The 17,391-nt window shown below is 35.4% G+C and overlaps 1 protein-coding gene across 3 annotated transcripts in view; it reads left to right on the top strand.

The window, feature by feature from the left end:
* Nucleotides 1-17,391, top strand: part of MAN1A2 (mannosidase alpha class 1A member 2) — a 132,143-nt gene that overhangs the window by 75,508 nt on the left and 39,244 nt on the right. For all 3 annotated transcript variants that reach the window (XR_795100.2, XR_002117709.1, XM_010718173.2), the window contains exons 6-8: nt 4,524-4,618; nt 6,454-6,577; nt 6,963-7,056. Coding sequence is in view for 1 of the 3 variants with exons in the window: in XM_010718173.2 (XP_010716475.1) it covers nt 4,524-4,618; nt 6,454-6,577; nt 6,963-7,056 (313 nt within the window). In the remaining 2 variants the exon portion in view is untranslated. The remainder of the gene's footprint in view (nt 1-4,523; nt 4,619-6,453; nt 6,578-6,962; nt 7,057-17,391) is intronic.

Below are 17,391 nucleotides of genomic sequence, written 5' to 3'. Positions count from 1 at the left end.
GATTTGGATCTGCTGAGTGTACCCTCAGCAAGTTTACAGATAGTACAAAACCGGGAGGCCTGGCTGATTCATCAAAGATACTATCAGAGGTACACATGCCACTATCCAGAGGGACCTGGGCAGGCTGGAGAAATGGGCTGGCTGGAACCTTGAGCAGTTCAACAGCTGCATAACTGTGGGAGGTGATTCTTTCCCTCTGCTCAGCAGTGGTAAGACCACTTCTGGGATGCTGGGACCTGTTCTGGGCTCCTCAATATAGGATAGATGTTGGCATACTGGAGATAATCTAACAAAGGACTGTGAAGATGTTTAAGGGACAGGAGGATCTCTTGTATGAGGAAACGCTAAGAGTGTTGGAACTATTTAACCAGGAGAAGTGCTCTGGGGAATCTCATAATATAATATAAATACCTGTATATACATATGAAGGAAGCATACAAAGAAGACAGAGCCAGTTTACACCATAGTCTAGTTTCAAGTTGATTCCTGTATTTTTCACTTTTAGACTTCTGAGATGGGTCTGACTTTTTCCATGTTAAATTTTTTCTGTTGCAGGTAGGTAATTTTTACAGCAGGTAAATTTGCAGAGCATCCCCTTGTAGGACAAGTCTTCTCTTGTCTAAAAACTTTGTGTTTTAGAAATGCTAAGTCTTGTTTGTCAAGTGCTTGGTAATCATAATTCACAAGAGACAGTGAAAGGCCCTTAGCTAGAGTCATGCTTTAACAATATCTGCATGTAGTCCTTTGTTGAACATGTGCTGTGCAGTATACTCATATAATTCTGCATCTTCTCACACTGTACATATTGTAGTTTTTAACTGCCTTGCTCAATTTCACGTAAATGCAGATTTATTTTATCCAGGACAAATTTTATGTGTTACAGACTTCACCAGTCATTACTCATATTCATCTATAAAAGATAGCTAAAGTGCATTCCCACTTCTATTTCATGCTATGATACCTCAAATGTTACCTGAATCTTATTGCACCTCTCTTGTCATGAGAGGCCTTTCTCATTTTATCTGTGGTATTGACAAGAAGCAAATATGTTAAAAAGGAACGTATTTCTTCATTTCTGGTTAGCAGGATACCACTACTTGCAGTGGGGAACTCCCTAGGAATATTTTAAAATTTGGGTGTTCTCTGTCTTAAACATGGGATGTTATATGTCTTTGGAATTTAAAGCTGCTCACCTGGCATATGTGCATTTTCTTCTTAAGTGGCATGGCATATATGTAAACGGGCAATGAAACAAAGACTTATTAAAGGAGTTACATTTTCTTTTTTTGCAGTAATACTGCTCATCTTGGTTTTCAGCATTAAATTGCTCCACTGGCCTCTATTGTTACTCATACAGAAAGTTGCCTAACAGGCAAGTTGGATTTTAAATGGGTGGTTAGATACAAAAAGACTACAAGGAGTTCAGTACTGCAACCTGAACTCTGAAGGTAGAATAACTATTTTAGATCAGGTCAAGATTTTAAATTGGGCCAAGCATTATTCTTGAGGATTTGAATATAGTCTTGCTGTTGGATACTCCCTGCATTAATTGCATTCAGTATTTTAATGGATAAGCGTTGTAATCTGACTTCATGCTTGTTTTTATTCTTCACATCTGCAGAAAACAGAATATTTCATTTTTCCATGTATTGACCTTGTATGTACTGAAAAGTTGCTATCTTGTCTTCTCTTGAACATCATTCTCTAGACTAAGTAACTACAATTCTTTTACCATTTTATGTATTCAAGGCATCTGTTCATTTTGTTTCTTCTCTGTTCTTCTTGTTTGTGTTGTTCTTGAAATAGCAGTTAATTGTCCAACACTACAAGGCTGGAATGGAATCTGTTGGTTCAACTCATTTTGAAAAAATTAATTACTCATATTTGCTGTATGATAAGTAATCATGCTGTCTGCTGTCATTAGGTTATTTAGAAGTTAGAGCCTAATGCATTTACTCCTGCACTTGTGTCTAAAACTTAGTAATAGAAGCTATTTTAATTAGCTCAGCAGAGCTTTGTTATCCAGAAGAAGTAATGAGATATAGCATTCTGAAATGGCAGTTAGCAAGACGGTACCCTAATATAAAGTAATGGCCTGTCTGCGGTTAATTCAAGTGTTTACTTTAATGAAAAAGGTAAACAAAGGTACAATTTTACTCATTGGTGCTAAATCAGCAGTACTTAAAATCCTCAGCTCAACAGAGGTAACAGGAAGGTGTCTCCAATCACAGCAAGTTTTCAACAGGTACTACTGATTCCATTGTCTGAGCGAACAGTCACAACTTTACACTGACTCACTGACCTTTGAATTTCTCACATGCTGAAATGGCTGGCACAGTATTTCCTTCCCTGCCCTTGTTTATATTCATGAACAGCTCATCTCAACCTGTGCTTTATATACAATTTCTAAAAAACTGCTTCCAAAACTATAGTTTTTTTCCCTAAATTGTTGTAGCATGTTTCAAATTGAGCAAAAACTGGATAATATTACATAAATAGAGAAATTATTTTAGTGGGGATGTTTCTAGGAGCATTCTCCCACTGAACATTCTTGCCATAATGTTTCAATATCCTTTATTAATGAGTGTAATAGAAACACACAATTGTATGTGTAGAGTTCCAAAGGGTCCAAAAAAAATCCAAAAATGGAAGGTAAAGAAATTCATGCCAGAAATGTCTTTCCAAACTTTGTAATGTCTAAGAGGAATTTGTAATTCTGTTATGGAGTAAGCAAGCACTGAAGTGGCTCTGCATTAGAGAGGTTAACTCACTTCAGGTGATTGTAGTGGCTCTGTCTGGTCTTGAACTGTCCAGTATCTAAAAATCTAAAATTTCTGCCTGCACTTTTGACGTGCATTTATAGATTCAAAGCAAGTAATCTGTATGTCTCAGCCCAAATACATGTCTTTTATTTCTCTTCAGGGCTTCTCTTTTCCCAATTACCGTAGACTCTACCTATACAGTCCCTCTTATTTATAGTATGCTTTCCTATTTTAACTTAGTCCTTTATTCAAAGTTAGAGCATTTTATGAATTTTACTGTTAAGTTTCTGCATGTTTTCTCAAAGACTGTCTCTTGCCGATGTTGTTGCTGAAAAGCATTTAAGCCACGTTGCTTCTGTTGCTTCACATTTCCATCAAATTCCATTCTGATGATTCCAATATCCTCTTTTCTGGTTTAGACATACCTCATTTTAAAACTCATTTGGACTATCTGTGTAGAAGTCTTTTCCTGGCTCATTACTTTCAGATCCACTTCCATCTCTCCATAGTCCACTGCATCAAATACAGTTAGATATCACTGTTAATATTCTTTTTTGTCTATTGCATGTCTTACTAGTCATCTTCTAAAATATTAAGATATTGATCTTTTCTTACCTTCATATGAAAAATGAGAATGGTCTTGATTGCTTACTTTTCAGATTCCCCAGTATACATCTTTTTTCTTCCTCTACACTTCACAAAAGGGAAAAATATTTTTTATCAGTTCAACAGAGCTGTCTTTTAGATTTACTCAAAGCTTTTATTTCTCTTGATTATAGAATATTGATCTGGTAGTTAATAATTGTGGGTTTTTTTGTGTGTGTTCATAAAGCTTAAGTTAATTAGGGCAACAGTAGCTCCTTTTGTTAAATGTTTATGCAGCACTTGTAACTGATAAATAATGTTGTCTCCCAATAAAGAAGATACTTCCAGAGAATATTCACGTTGAGTTAATTAAAATGTATGCTAGCAAGTAGCTGGCAAAAACGATTGTATGTCATTGGCATCTGCCAAATATGGCTTCTTGGAAAAGATTCTTCCTACAAGCTTAGAAGGATTTTTCTCCCATCTACTCATTTAGCTCATAAACGTTAGATTCTAAATAAAGGTATTACAGGTTTATGTTCTGATACAGACGTGAGTGAATAACAACTCTGGAAATTAAAAGTCATTTTGTCCTATCAGTAAATTGCATTTGTAGTCAGACTTGAGAGGAAATATTAAGCCTTTTTAAATTTTTGTAATGTATTATCAATGAAAACAGAGTTTTGGGAAACTGTGTATGTGTCATTTTGCTTTGACAGCTTTCATAAAAAGTCAGCAGCTCTGTCTGTATTAACCATATCTTAAAAGGGTTGTAAATTTGTAAATTAAAATTACGTAACACTTGTGTGTTATGTGGGAGAATTCTCTTTTGCTTTTCACTGCGAAAGTGAGTATATTTTAAAGATTGCTTTAGATAGCACTTGAAATAATATTGGTGGAAAGAGTTTGGGGGCTCTTTCATAGGAATATAAACAGTGTTGCTGGTGAGATGGAAGCAGAGACATTAAAATGACAAGTTTTCTTCTCTTGTTCAAATTTTAGTGGTGTTCATGAAATGAACAGTGAAAATAAATGAGAAGTTCAATTTTTTCTTTTTTTTTCATTGTAGTGCTTTTCTTATGTAAAGAAGTGGGTGGGACAAGGAAATTTCCATCTTTATAGTTCTTGGAGATAATCAGAATTTGTAACTGTCTGCAATTGATCCTACTATCTTAGGTTTTCAAGATCAAAGCAGTGCAACTGGCAGGAAAACTTCTTCCAGCCTTCAACACGCCTACGGGTATACCATGGGCAATGGTAAATCTGAAAAGGTAATGAGTTTTCTTTTGTGGGGAAGTGTTTTTCTCAACCTTCCTTAACTTGAAAACATGACGTATGCTATTAGTAATTCTAAGTAGTACAATTGTAGAAGATGGTGACAAGTTGTTATTCCTGGCACTTAAAAATAACTTTAACAGATTTCAGACCATCCTACTTCATTAACTGCAATAAATTGTGACCATTAATATTTTTCCTAATTCCAAATAAGAATTCAACATGCTGTTAGACCATATTATGGCATATGTTGTCCTAGAGCTTAAATATTAGTTCTTTAGTCATTATAAACCATGTTCCTATGAAAAAACAAAAATGTTTGCAGGCCATAATTGAATTTACTGGTTATTATGCAAATTTTTATGCACTTCTGTGTGTTACTTTCAGAAATCTCAAAATGTTTGAGGAAGTATTAATTTATTTTGCAGTTCAGCTGTATAAAAGCTAATGTGCAGAAATCTACTATGGTCAGGGGAGAGGGATAGGCTCCTTTAGGTTGCCATTCAGTGTATACTGAACTTAGATTGCCTTGTGGAACAAAATTACTAATTTATCTTGTATTGCTTGTTTAGTGCTGAGTTTTTCCTCAAATTTTGAAAGCACTTTTTGACACAAGGCATTTTTTATATTTTTATTACTGGGACATGAGAACTTTCTCGTTAATTAATGCTTGTGCTGTATCCACCTCCTGGTAATGTACAGAGCCTGCTGGCATCACAACAGAAAATACAGTAGCTGGCATGCAAGGAGGCAGTGACAGTGGCATATGTATATGTGAACACTTATCATGAGACTGACATGCAATAAAAAAGGACCTGATAGAAGGATTTGAAAAATGAGCAACTTTTATTTTATTAGTTTTTGTATTTTTAATGTTCATTTTCTTTCTTTGTGAGAGATGAACGAAAGAAAAACCGCAGGCTATAATTTTGTTTCTGTAATTTTTCAGCAGTGGTTACTGCATTTTTAAACGTATTCTGTCTCATGTGAGAACTGTAATTTCTGCTCCGTTACTGATGGTTTTTTTTGTTTACATTTTTATTCTTTCTAATTTATAAAAAAAGGAATATAAAGACATTGCTATCTTATTGTAGTTTTACTGATATCTTATTTGAGAGAAAGCGCCAATAATCTCCAGGAAAATATAGTTAACTTCATAAGTTAAAGGACTCAATCCTGGAAGATGGTGAAAACTCGTGAATCAAATTAAACCAGAGGTAATTTAGGAGTTATGACTTACCGAGATGTCTTTGAGTGCAAAAGATTTACGGCATGATGCAGCCTGTTGATTCCTTGTGCCAGTCTGAGGAACTCGCAATATTCTGCTTGCTATAGACATACAGTTTTCCTGTGGAGACACAAATAAGGCCCACTCCCATCTTACTGAACCATCAAATACTGACATTAAGCGTATCCCACACAAGTAAGGATAAGCAGATGTTTGACAGAACAAGGAAGTGAATTCTGCCACATTTGGTAGTATACTCATCTGATATTTGCTTTTGATTGTTGTTCTTAGGACTATGGAATGAATAAATGACAATTGAGATTGGGCTCGTTATTAAGGCATTGAATCAACGTGTTGATGCACAGAATTACAATCACAGGTCTTTTCGTTGATGAACTTCTAATATTTTTTTTTCCAAGAAGATCCCATTAACTAACCAACCACTCAGTCATGCCACAATTCTTGTAATCTTAAGCATAGATTATTATTTTGATGTTACCTTTTTAATTTGCTATCGTACTTGTTACTAGCATTGTGTATGGTAATTATGATTTTTTTGTGTGTTCTTTTTTCTGATTTTCATACATATTTCTTGAAACTCAGTGGTGTGGGTCGGAACTGGGGCTGGGCTTCTGCAGGCAGCAGCATCCTTGCTGAGTTTGGTACTCTACATATGGAATTTGTCCACCTAAGCTATTTAACAGGAGACCCAGTATATTACAACAAGGTGGGTCTCAAATTTAGTTTTTTCTGTCATACAAGTGACTTTTATGCTGTTTCATCATAAATTGCATTAAAGGAAATTGCCTTTTGTACAACATTTTGTAACATACTGTAATCTAATTGCATTTTAAGTAACAAGTAAATTCTTTCTTACTGAGCAGATTCACTTTTTGAAATACAAATCTTTCAGCAAAAGTTTTTCATTTCTTGCAACAAGCACTTAAAGTCATAACTTTAAAAGATGTTTGTGTCAACACTTTAAAAGCAAAAAAAAAAACTTACTCAGATCAAATTAAGAAAATATGTCTGAAAAGAAAAATATTAGATTTAACAGTATGCAGAGCAGATTGAAGTTGTTAGTGGTGATCCTGACTCTTGATTTAATTTAGGTCATGCACATTCGGAAGTTACTCCAAAAAATGGATCGTCCTAATGGACTTTATCCAAATTATTTGAACCCAAGAACAGGCCGATGGGGTCAGCGTAAGTATTCTTATTTTATTCATTCATAACTAAAGCTCTATTTCTTTGTTGCTGAATTGGAGATTAGAAAATTTATTCTGTAGGACGTGAGTAGCACAGCTTGAAAACATGAAATGTAGATGAATTAATTGGACTTGCGATTTTCTGAAACCAATTTTTATCAATCATTCTCTTTGAATTCATGTAACTTGATTTTATGTGGTATGTTCTGAAAGTAACTTTCTAAGAAATCCAATGCATATCTTTTAGTTCCATTACTTGATAATATCTTCATTTAAATAGAATGAGAGGGAAAAGCAGCTTCCTTTGTTTTGATTTTGTTACTGTTTTTCATCTGCAAGTCATCTGGTTAGTAGATTACCATTTGTAGGATTAGCATTAGGTATTCTTTATAGGTGACTGAGGAAGTATCATGTTTGTGGTGGTTAAATTTGAAGTCTTTCACTTGGATGAATACGAAGATTTTCATGTGATATTAGGGACTGAAATTTTTAAAAATAATTATTCTCAGTGGCATGTGAAATGACATAAACATAGAATATCTTGAGTTAGAAGGGACCCACAAGGATCATTGAGTTCAAGTCCTGGCTCCGCACAGGAGCACACAATGTCTGAGAGAATTTTCCAAACACTCCTTGACCTCTTGGCAAATTTGGGGCCTTGCCTGCTGCCTTGGTGATCTGTTACAGGGCCCCACTGCCCTCTGGTGAAGAACCTTTTCCTAACCCTCAATCTGACTGTTCTCTGATGCAGCTCCATGCCGTTCCCTCAGGCCCTGTTGCTGTCACAAGAGAGCAGACATTAAAACCTGCCAGTTTTGGTATGAAAAATTAAAAAAAAAAAAAAATTTATATTGCTGATAATCTAGGCAGAAAAGGAAAACATGAAGACATGGACATGATCCTGACTTTTTTCCTTGAAGCACTTTTTTTTTTTCCTAAGGAAGGTTGAATGGTTTAGTGCTTCTGTAGTGGGTGTGATGAGGAGAGTTCTTTTTCCTCCAGGCTTCTGTTCCTTCATCTTTTATGAATATAAGTTTATTTAAGAAAAACAAGGAAGATGGTCTATTTTTGTCTTGTTTAACATCATTGACAGGTTTTGGTGACTTCAGTGGTCGGCTGTAAATAACCTGTATAACATGTTCTGGCTTGCAAACTGTGAATTTGCTTCTGACTTTGAATCTGGTATATGAGGGAAATGAATACAGCTATTATTGCAGTGACCGTGTTTAGATTTGTCTAGTTTGATTGTTAAGACCAAAATTCTCCTCAGAATGCAGTGTGCATTAAGTGCATTAGCAGCACTTTTTGAAATGAATATATAGATTACTGAAATAAATTCCTGAGACATCTAGGCTTACCGGTGCATCCAGAAAAACAAGTGAGTGAATACAAATAGTCAGGTACAATTTGCACAAAAGATAACTTTACTTGCTTTTACTGAAATAATTTTTTTTTTTGTTGTTGTTTTTTTTTTTGTTCCAAACCAAATGCTTCTACAGCTTTCATCAGTGCTAGTTTAATGTGGCATATCACTAGGATTCTACGGGGTCTTTGTCTCAGATTCAGTAACAATGCTCAGGATTAACAACTCTGGAGAGGGAAGAACCTTAAGTACATGAAAATAAACATGCAGTGGAAGATTTAACCTTGCTGAAGTTTGATGAAGCTCTAACATGTTTTTAAATTGAATTTTGAATTTGAGAGTAGAGTTTATGATTACAGACCAAGAATTTAAACACTTTAATAGAACACAGGTTTTTTTTGTTTGTTTTTGTTTGTACTGCTCCCTCATCACATACATTTCCTGGAATTAACTTTTTACTTTTTACCCCAGGCAAATCAGGGTCCTAATGCTGAGACAGAGCTTCTGGTAGTTTTCCTAAAATTTCATTTATAAAACGAAATCTGCTTTCAGTTCAGTACATTATGAACAAATAAAAATGCAACGTGTTTTCTAGACTTCGAATAGCAGATGTATATACTAGTTGCAGATGAGGTGAGACTGGTTCTTTGCTGTTTAATTTTCTATGCTATCCTGGCATATTTCCTTAATTTTTCTCACTAAAACATTCTGTCTTCTCTTGTATTTAGGAATATGTGTGTGTTATGAATACAAAGTTTTGTGGGGACAAGAGAGCAAGAATCCATAATTCTGCCTTTTCTGGATAGAACAATGAGAAACTTTTTTGTAGCCCTGATAGTTCACTCTTCAGTGAATCCATTTGCAAAAATTTAAGAACGTAACTTGCAATAAAAATACATAGGGAATGAAACACTGGACTTAGAAGCTAGAACATCTGAGACTTAGATGGAAATTTCTTCCTTCTTATTCCCTTTCAGAAATCATATCCTGCATCACAGAAGTCGGTTAAGTAAAAGTGATGCCTTCATGCATAGAATTTCAGTTTGCTAGAGGACTCATGTCGGAGTCCATAATATGGTTACTGACCTTCTTGTGTTGTTATGGACACGGAAAATTTTTACATCTTCCTCAGAAGATAATTTCAAAGAGCATTGTGTTTGGTTTGTTATATACCATAGTACTGGAAAGACAGAGACAATGGAAAGCATAAATTTTCTTTCAGCTCCTGGAAGAAGAGCCCTTTTTGTATTTTTCCTGTGACCTTTAGTTTGATACAACTTTATCTTGTACAAATTACTTTCTACAGTTTCTTGAAATTATTATTTCAGAACTCTGTTGACCTAGATACATGTAACTCTTGTTTCTGACCTTTCTGGGCTTTCTTGTACCATTATTTCTTTTCCTTTTAACATTTTTCTTCTCTTCAGACTTGGATCAGTTCTATTTAGGTTTTTTGTTAATCTGTATAGTATTCCAACTAAGTCATGCAGAGTGTGAAATAGGTAGAATTAATCTGTCACGTACATAAATAGACTGTGTAAGAAATACAGCAATTTGGTTTTTTTTTCAGTCTCTTCCCCTTACAGTCAAGACTTTTTCACATTGATATCTAAGATTTGTTTGAAGTAACTCCTTAGCACATGTAAGATCTTACACCGTACTACTTTACTTCAAAATCCAAATGTTATGTTGTCCACCAGAACCTTACATAATATGAATTTTAATTCACAAATAGAAAGTTTATATCTCAGCTGCTGGTGTAGAGAAATTAGAGTAATAAAATTTGGTGTGAGATCCTATGGAAGGGGAAAGTGATATTTGTTTACAAAATCATAAACTAAGCTGATTTTTACCTGCACACTCTCATTATCTTAAAACTTAATTCGCTCTTACTGACAGATACCAAGATGTGTCTGACTTGTCTGGACTCAAAGATGACAGGATAGCCACTGTCTTCTTCTAGGGTTCCTAAATGATAATGATGAGCTAATTTTTGGCCTAGGGGTCAACAATTATGGAGCTTTTATTTTCCTCGAAGACTTTCTGATTTTATTCAATATAGATCCTGCGTATGTTGTTGAATCACATCTGTTTTCCACACTTAAACTTTTTCCAAATATGTATCCATAATTCTTCTCTTGTTGGGGTTAGAGGACGGGGAGTGGTGCATGTGATATGCTGCAACCTTTTCAGCATCTTCTAATGTTAGGATGCAGGATATGCTGATGATGAGTTATTTGTGCACAGGCTTTTTGGTCTTGATATAAGCAGCACACTCCTGAATTTCATTGCTAGGAAATGGTGCTTTAGGGACAGTGTTCTGAAACAAAGCCATCCTTTTTAATGTGTTGTTCCATTTGCTTCTTTTGGTATTCACGAAGACGTTCAGTTTCATTCATAATTCACTCATACCAGTCAATGTTTTTGGTATAATTACCTAATGTAATCAGTGAAGTAACTTACCAGTCTATAACAATTTAGTGTTTCATCGAGGAGGTGACTATGGCTTCAGGTACTTGACAAGTTGAGCTGTATAGTGTCATATAAATCCAATCTATAGAAATCCAATCTATAGCTATGCCTTTGTAATGTTTATATTTTTATAAATATAAATTTCCATATTTAATGCATTTCACTTTTCACTTGAGGAACAGTTTTGGTGACAGATTCCCTTCTCTTTCTACTGTTTCTTTTCATCATTTCTTTCCATTTGAATGCCATGAAACCTCATCCTAAAAATTGCCAAGTAAATGACTTACTGGTCACTTTTTCATCTTGACTTTCCAGCGAAACTACTTTGTAAGGTGGCAATGTGTGACTGGATCCTTAGTGCTGTGTAGCAGGGAGTTTGTTATATCCAGGGTGAAAAGACTGTCACAGGCAGACTAAATATTTGTGTATAACCTTATAATGTGCAGGTATTAAAGCATGAGTGGCACAGTAGACAGCTTTTTAATGGGTTCAGTTCAGGAGTTGTCATCTTGCTGGGGCTTTTGCTGGAAAGCAGGGCTGCAATGCCCACAAGGTATATTGGCAGCTTCAGCTTTTAATTATGAACTAAGGTGATAGTCCAGTAGAAACAAGTGATTTACAGTACTTCTGTCTTGAGGTTCTAGTTTCTTTAAAATTTGAAATAAAAATAGCTAGCAGGAAGTATATTCAAGCTTCTCGTCTTAACATTCAGTTAGCTTTATTAGCTTTGCTTTTCAATTGGTAAGCAGTTTGTTTGGTGAAAGCATCAGAACATCATACAGTGGTTTGGGATGATTCTCAAAAGCTATGCTAGTGCTTCCTAGAGAAGCTTGTTGTTCAGGTAGAATGTCTAGAATTTTGATTAAAAACAAGAGATTACAGAATTACAGAAATTACTTTGTGCTGAAGAAAAACTTTTTTTTAATGAAATGTTGAGTAAATTTAATTCTGATGTCCATTTTTAAACAAGTTAGATGTGAATGCCAATTAAAACAGCAATAGAAAGAAAATGACTGTCTGCATCAGTTATTGGCAAGTAACAAAATGCCATTTCTTTTTGCACAATTTCTATGAATTGTGCATTCTTTCCTTCTGCTTTTCACTGCTGATAATACGGTATTACATTTCATCTGGTTCCAATCTTTCTTCCTTTTCTCCTGAAAAGGAACTGAAATCACTCTGGGTTTGTATCTCAGATACTGGAACTGATCTGTCTATAGAGTTACCTGTGTTGATTCTAAAAGAAAGTCTTGTCAGTTCTGGTAAAATTATTTTTTTAGACAGTATGTGTCTTTCATGTGTGAGTATGAGAAAAAATATATCTTGTATGCTAGCCTTCTGTGTTCAGTGATGTAAAAGCACATTAACAAGTTACTGTAAAGTAAGTTATTATGTGAATTTATGGTGTGTGAGCTGAGCGTCGCTGTTAGAAATGGCCAATACTAAAATTACACCAGTGGAATGCTGATTTGCTGAATGATCAGACTGCTAGCTGTTGTGCAGTGCTCTGGTCTTGTACCATTACCTAATACGAACCCTTTTAGATAAATTTGCAAGAGGCCCAAGTAAAAAGTCCACTGAAAGACGCTCTGTCATCTGGTGTAATGTAGTATCAGACCATATATGTCTATTTAATGCACTAAATTTAAATGTTTTCTTTCATACGTAAAGCTATGACTGTCCTATAAATAAAAGTAAGGGAATTCAGACATATTTAACCAGCCTTAGCACCTTCTGTTTTCTCACTCTTTCAGTTCTCTGCATTTATTGCACAGAATGAGTAGAGGCTCACTCAAGGTGTTCAAATGGGAGAAATTTATCCTCTGCTTTGCAGTTGTTTGAGCTGTAGACTGTCCCATAAATAAGCCAAAGCAAATTTCTTTGTGGATGTGTTATTTCAATTTAAGTAGTGGTCAACAAATGTTTAAATTAAGTCAAAATAAGCAGTTTTAATTTTAAAGTAGGAGGGCTGATCCAAAAGTAATGCCTCCTATTTTATTATGTTGGCCCACGACATCATAGGTGAATGTTGGTGGTATTGGTGGTATGGAAGTAGAGGCTGAACCTTCCCATTAGTATTCCATTACATTTTGTTGCCATGTGACAGATGGCAGCAGAGGGGCAGTCTGACATAGAAATGCAGATGAAGCAGGGGTGTGTCATTGAATTCCTCGATGGGGGGGGGAAAGGGTACCCATTGACATTAATTGATGATACCGGAATGTTTGTGAAGACCGAACAGTGGATGTAAGCATAATGAGGTAGTGGGTGGTGTATTTCAGCAGTGGCGGCAGTGACAGTGAGTCACTTCTGCTGGTAGAGATTTTTTGATTGCGGCACGCAGACTTTTGTTTATCACTGAAGAAAATACATAGCTAATGGTAGTGACTGTGTTGCAAAACAGTGTGGCTGAGAATGTGCTTTTTCAAATAATGTTATTGTGATCTTTGTATCTGTTGTAGTTTCCATGGAAATAAATAGAAGGCACTACTTCAAGAGCAACCTGATTTTTATTTAGCGATGGCCTCCATGGGTTTGAGTTGGATCAGATTTACATTTTCTTTAAAATACTGACATTTTAACATGTGGGAAAAGCCATGAAAACTATTTTAAATTATCTTCACTAAATCTGCACAAATAATGGGTCCTAAATTTTTTTTGCCTAGCTGTAGAGCTGGATTTAGACTAATGCTCTCAAGCTGACCTGGATAATTACCTGAACTGCTTCATTTAAGCTCTTGCAGGTAGTAGACAAACCATGAGTTATACACCCTTTCTATTTTCATTTCTAATATGAAACTATATTAAATGTATAGCATCATCTGCCTACATTTATTTGTCAGTATCTAAAAGAAAACTGAGAGGAAAAAAAGATCTGATATAAGGTTTGTAATACACTTTGTGAAAGATGTTAAGAAACTACCACATTCATCAGACTCTCCACCTGGTGACTGCTCCTTCCTAGCTGTTGAAACCCAGCCCTGTGCATTTTGGGAGCCAGGAGGTATCTCTTTCTCAGTCCAGGTTTGGCTGCTGCTAAGCCAGTACAGGTTCCCCAACTTTGAGCCTCAGCATGTAGCATTCAATGAAGTAAGTACAGATGGCAAAGTCTTGCTCATGCTCCTCATTTTTTGAACCCTCTTCTCACAAGCACACTCGGGGTGTTTTAAATATTAGCATACTTCATTACCTCATGCCTGTGTTTGGACCCAGATCCCTTATCCAGACATCAGCCTGGACCTTAGGTCTTTGTAGATGCAGGCCTTCTTCTCACCAAGCTTTATTAACTTGCAGCTTGCTAACATGTTTCATGTACACACATGCACTCAGAATTAAATTTACTGGGAAAATTAAGCTTGGGCAGGTATTTCTATTTGGTGACACACAGACTTAGGTCCTTGTGACCCACTTTTTCTTCACTTGCTGTGAGCTGCACACCATTTTCTAGCTGCTGGCACCTAGACTTGTAGGCTCTGTGACCTGTGGCCTGGTTGCCAATGTTTACACCACACAGCACTCACATGTGGGATAGTGAGTGAGATGGGACAAATATCAGTGAAGAAAAGGATTTCATAAAAAAGGATAGATTGCTCATTGGGTGCCTTAGGTCTGCGGACGGGCACTTTTAACCCACCCAGTCTCCCATTTCTCCTTGCCACTCCCCAGTCTACCCTCATCCTTCTCTTTGTCTGCTTTTGGCCCTCCCCTTAATATCCAGTTGTAAATTTTGCATGAAGTCACAAAGCCCTTAAACTGCCCCATGTTTTGCACAGCCCAACAGTCTCCTCAAATATCGTATTAATGATAATCACATTTCTCCCTTTTATCAATGTGATATTCAAGTTAATTTTCCAAGGCTTTGTCTGAGAATAGTCTTTATGAGCTCATCAATCAAGGACCTGAAGAGTTACCACCAGCTTGTTATGCCTGGGTGTTTGTCAGTTTCCTTATTTGTTATTTCTTTTGTACTCAGCAGTACTTAACCAGATCATTTGACAAAGAAAGTTTTTACACATTGTAGGTATCCCCACTTGTTAAGTGAAGGATAGGGGAAGATCTGTTTAAAATATGAGTGGCTTTCTTGAGTGCAAACTTTCCCTTCTGCTGCAAAGACTGAGAAGTGACTGCTTGAATTTGCATTATCTGGATTTTCAGTGTTAAAAATAAGCCAGAGGCCCATTTTTTTCAGTCTTTATCTCTACTTGTGGGAGATTAAAAACTCTGTGATTTGTAAGGTAAAGTGAATAATATGGAAGAATGAAATAGTCTTTCAAAAGATTAAAGGAAATATAAATCTAAAAATATAATTGTATAAATTAACAGGTTAATGTGTTAGTTATGACTAGTGACAAAGATGGTAAAAGTAGAAAATCTCTATCTTTGCCAAGTGAAGCTATTAATGTTCTCCTTTAGGAAATTATTTTGCATTTTTTTCTTATTTTGTTTGTTTACTAGATGCCTTTCTTAGGCATAGTAGTTTATTAAATAATATGTTTTAATACTGGCATTACAACAATTAAAAAGTGTTCTGTATGCAATGCTAAGAAATCAAGAATACCAAGAGGAATGAAAAAACAAATTTGGAAATGTAGTGTCAAGCCCTGGCAAAACATCCATCACGTAAAAAGAAATGAAAAGAATTGTGTCAGGTAGGCCTGTATTTTTCAAAAAAATATTTTGCAATTTTTTTTCACTTTGGATTGTTGGACAGTAGTTTTTAGTGCTTTAAACCTTGGGTGATATTTTTTTTCCCCCCACTGGTGTTAAGGAAAAGATTTTCTTTCAAAGGTATAAATGATTCAGAATTAAAATCTTTTATTGAAGAAGTAGTTTCCAACTTGACTTCATTTCTGCACATTTATTTGATTTACCAAGTAGATTTCATTTTTTATCTGTAACTGAAACGTCAGTTAAAAAACTGAAGATATGCTGTGTATGTGATGGTTAGTATGGGGACTGGATGCAGGCATTTTTTATTTGAGTTTTGTTTTTGCTGTTTATTTTCAGTTTCAAATCTGCTTTCAGTTCAGTACATTATGAACAAATAAAAATGCAACGTGTTTTCTAGACTTCGAATAGCAGATGTATATACTAGTTGCAGATGAGGTGAGACTGGTTCTTTGCTGTTTAATTTTCTATGCTATCCTGGCATATTTCCTTAATTTTTCTCACTAAAACATTCTGTCTTCTCTTGTATTTAGGAATATGCGTGTGTTATGAATACAAAATAATCTATGTAATCTCTGATGGGAAATTCTCCTTGCCCTTTTGCTTTACAACCATATACCAATGTAATTGTGTTCCAAGAAAACACTGCATTCAAATTTGATTATTCATTAGAAGTCGAGAACAAGTTAATCCAATCAAACTTTGTTTTAATGAAATACAGCGGAGTGGTTCGTTACAAGGAATATGCTTTTACAAGTCTGCAAGGTTAAGATGTTTTGCTGTTCTGTTCATCAGGATGCTGAAAAACCTAAACAAATACAAGCTTTGTTTATTGAAAATTCTGGGGTCCAATATCTGTATGAATTATGTATTTCAAAGAATGTGTGTATAAAATTCCTAAAGATTCATATATGGTGTAACTGAGTTATAAAAGTGCCTGGACACACTGATGTGTAATGAACTGAGTATTTTATTTTGCTGTACTACCAAACTACAGTTTTATACTATGCTATTGATGGGAGTGCATCAGTATCTAGAATATGTGGTTTGTCCTCTAACAGCTATAATTAACTTTTGTTTTCTTCACTATTAATCAGTCTGTATAAATAGAATCCAGCATGCATTATGATACCACCTGATATTCTTGAGTGTCAGATTGTTGACCTAGAAAACAGCTAATTTAAAATGACTGGGGACTGGCAGTGTTCTATTTTGATACCGATTCTGTATATTTTTAAAGTCAGAGCTCCTTTGGAATCTGGTATTTCTTGAGTAATTGTTTCTTGTACTAGAGTCTCCAGATATCTAAACTGTTTCTGAACCAATCTTATTTCCTATCAAAGAAGGGAGTCTGTGCAACTGGCTGTTTACAGTTAAGTCAAGATTATTTTCTAGACGAGTAATAGAGTTCAGGTGATACGTAATAGTGCATTTCTTTTCCTTACATCTTCTACAAGTGAGAATTCGCATTCTGAGCTATGTGGGAAGGTGTACCTTCTGATGGTTGCATGAGAAATCATTACAGTTTGGTGACAAGTGGGGGGAGAGAGTCTATGCTTTTACTCTGTGGATGAAGAATGCATCTCCCTGATGTATACTTTTAATCATAAAGTTCTGTTAGGAATTGTATTGCCCTGGTGCAGCAAAGTAAAATGCCCCCTCATCTTGGAGAACTGTGCTGATCTCTTATTTGTAGCTTCCAAACTCTACCATCTTGAATGTTTTGTCTGCCTCAAGCAGCGCATTTATGGTTTTTGTTTTGGTTTGTTTTTTTTGTAAGAGCTTTGACAAAATTGCTTCAACCATTTCTAAATGAAGTTAGAGATGCAA

Source organism: Meleagris gallopavo, chromosome 1 (genome assembly GCF_000146605.3).
Source record: "Meleagris gallopavo isolate NT-WF06-2002-E0010 breed Aviagen turkey brand Nicholas breeding stock chromosome 1, Turkey_5.1, whole genome shotgun sequence".
In the NCBI taxonomy this organism is placed as follows: domain Eukaryota; kingdom Metazoa; phylum Chordata; class Aves; order Galliformes; family Phasianidae; genus Meleagris; species Meleagris gallopavo.
The sequence above is the reverse complement of the archived record's forward strand: the minus strand, read 5'-3'. Positions and strand labels throughout refer to the sequence as shown.